Source organism: Etheostoma spectabile, chromosome 13 (assembly GCF_008692095.1).
Source record: "Etheostoma spectabile isolate EspeVRDwgs_2016 chromosome 13, UIUC_Espe_1.0, whole genome shotgun sequence".
In the NCBI taxonomy this organism is placed as follows: Eukaryota; Metazoa; Chordata; class Actinopteri; order Perciformes; family Percidae; genus Etheostoma; species Etheostoma spectabile.
The window spans coordinates 2,324,406-2,325,522 of NC_045745.1; the positions used below are offsets into that span (position 1 = coordinate 2,324,406).

The window sequence follows — 1,117 nt, forward strand, 5'->3', positions numbered from 1 at the left end:
TAATATATAGACATACCAGCATATAAATGCCAAGAAACCACACAGTCTACTACAATACTATCACTTTAAGTCCTTTTCGTATCCCTTTAATATATTAATGTTAAATAATCTCTTGATAATCTCCCTTCACCATACATAGAGATAGGCATGGGGAACTTTCCATAAGATCATCTCTCAATGCAAATCAAACCAGTTATATTAGGCTAACTGAGGTAAAACCTTGCCAATCTCTAGGTATGGCAAAGGGTATGTGATGATGTGGGGGGGGGGGGGGGTATTTTAATTCCAAAGGCAAAGGGAACTTTATCAGGATACATATTATCTTGATCTATGAAATACCTGGCCTTTAAAAATAAAAATGTGCCTGCCTCTATGAGAATTTAACATAGGGGTGTCTATACTTATGCCCCTGTATTTTAATTAAGGAAGAACATTTAATTATTTACAATACATTATTCATTCACTAAGAAAATTGGTGTTCTTAAAAGGTTGGATTTTCCTAATTTATTTTTAAATTAAGGCATGAAGATCAATTTCCAAAAGATGTTTTTCATTCGTCTTTTTAATCAACTTTAGCATGGGTGTGTAAACTTATACAAGCCACTGGATTCTGCATTGTCAACCGTTCAACTTGTATCAACTTCATTTGTTATTGTTTGATTCAACTTTCGAGGCGACACGTTGTTGTAGATTTCCCTGTGAATGTGTGTGTCTGTTAGTCTGTCTGTATACAGGATGCCCATAAATGGCCCGACATAATGCCACACATCCCTCCGCTGCTACACAAAGCCTTTGTGAAGGCCCGCTCCTGACATCTAGTGGCTAATAGAGGAAATCCTGAATATTGGAAGAGACATGCTTTTCCCATGCTTGGGAAACTATTTGCTCTAGCGTGTAGTTATTAAGAACTCATGAAACTAAACCGATTCCCTCTTTCTCTCTACAGATAGTGGACACTTTGTTCATCGGCCGCTATGTACTGCTGGCGGTGGCGGGTGCAGTCTTTCTAGTGATGCTCTTCATGCTGCTCCCCTTTCATTTCCTGGAGCCAGTGCATGCCAAGGCCTTAAGAACACACTAGAGCTGCCATGGGGATCACACCGCTGATGGACACAAC

At 39.4% G+C, this 1,117-nt stretch overlaps 1 protein-coding gene across 1 annotated transcript in view; it reads left to right on the plus strand.

Moving 5' to 3' along the window:
• tmem218 (transmembrane protein 218) overlaps nucleotides 1-1,117 on the plus strand; it is a 12,389-nt gene extending 11,272 nt beyond the window's left edge. The window contains exon 4 of the mRNA XM_032533823.1: nucleotides 947-1,117. Within this exon, the coding sequence (XP_032389714.1) occupies nucleotides 947-1,081 (135 nt within the window). The 3' untranslated portion in view covers nucleotides 1,082-1,117. The remainder of the gene's footprint in view (nucleotides 1-946) is intronic.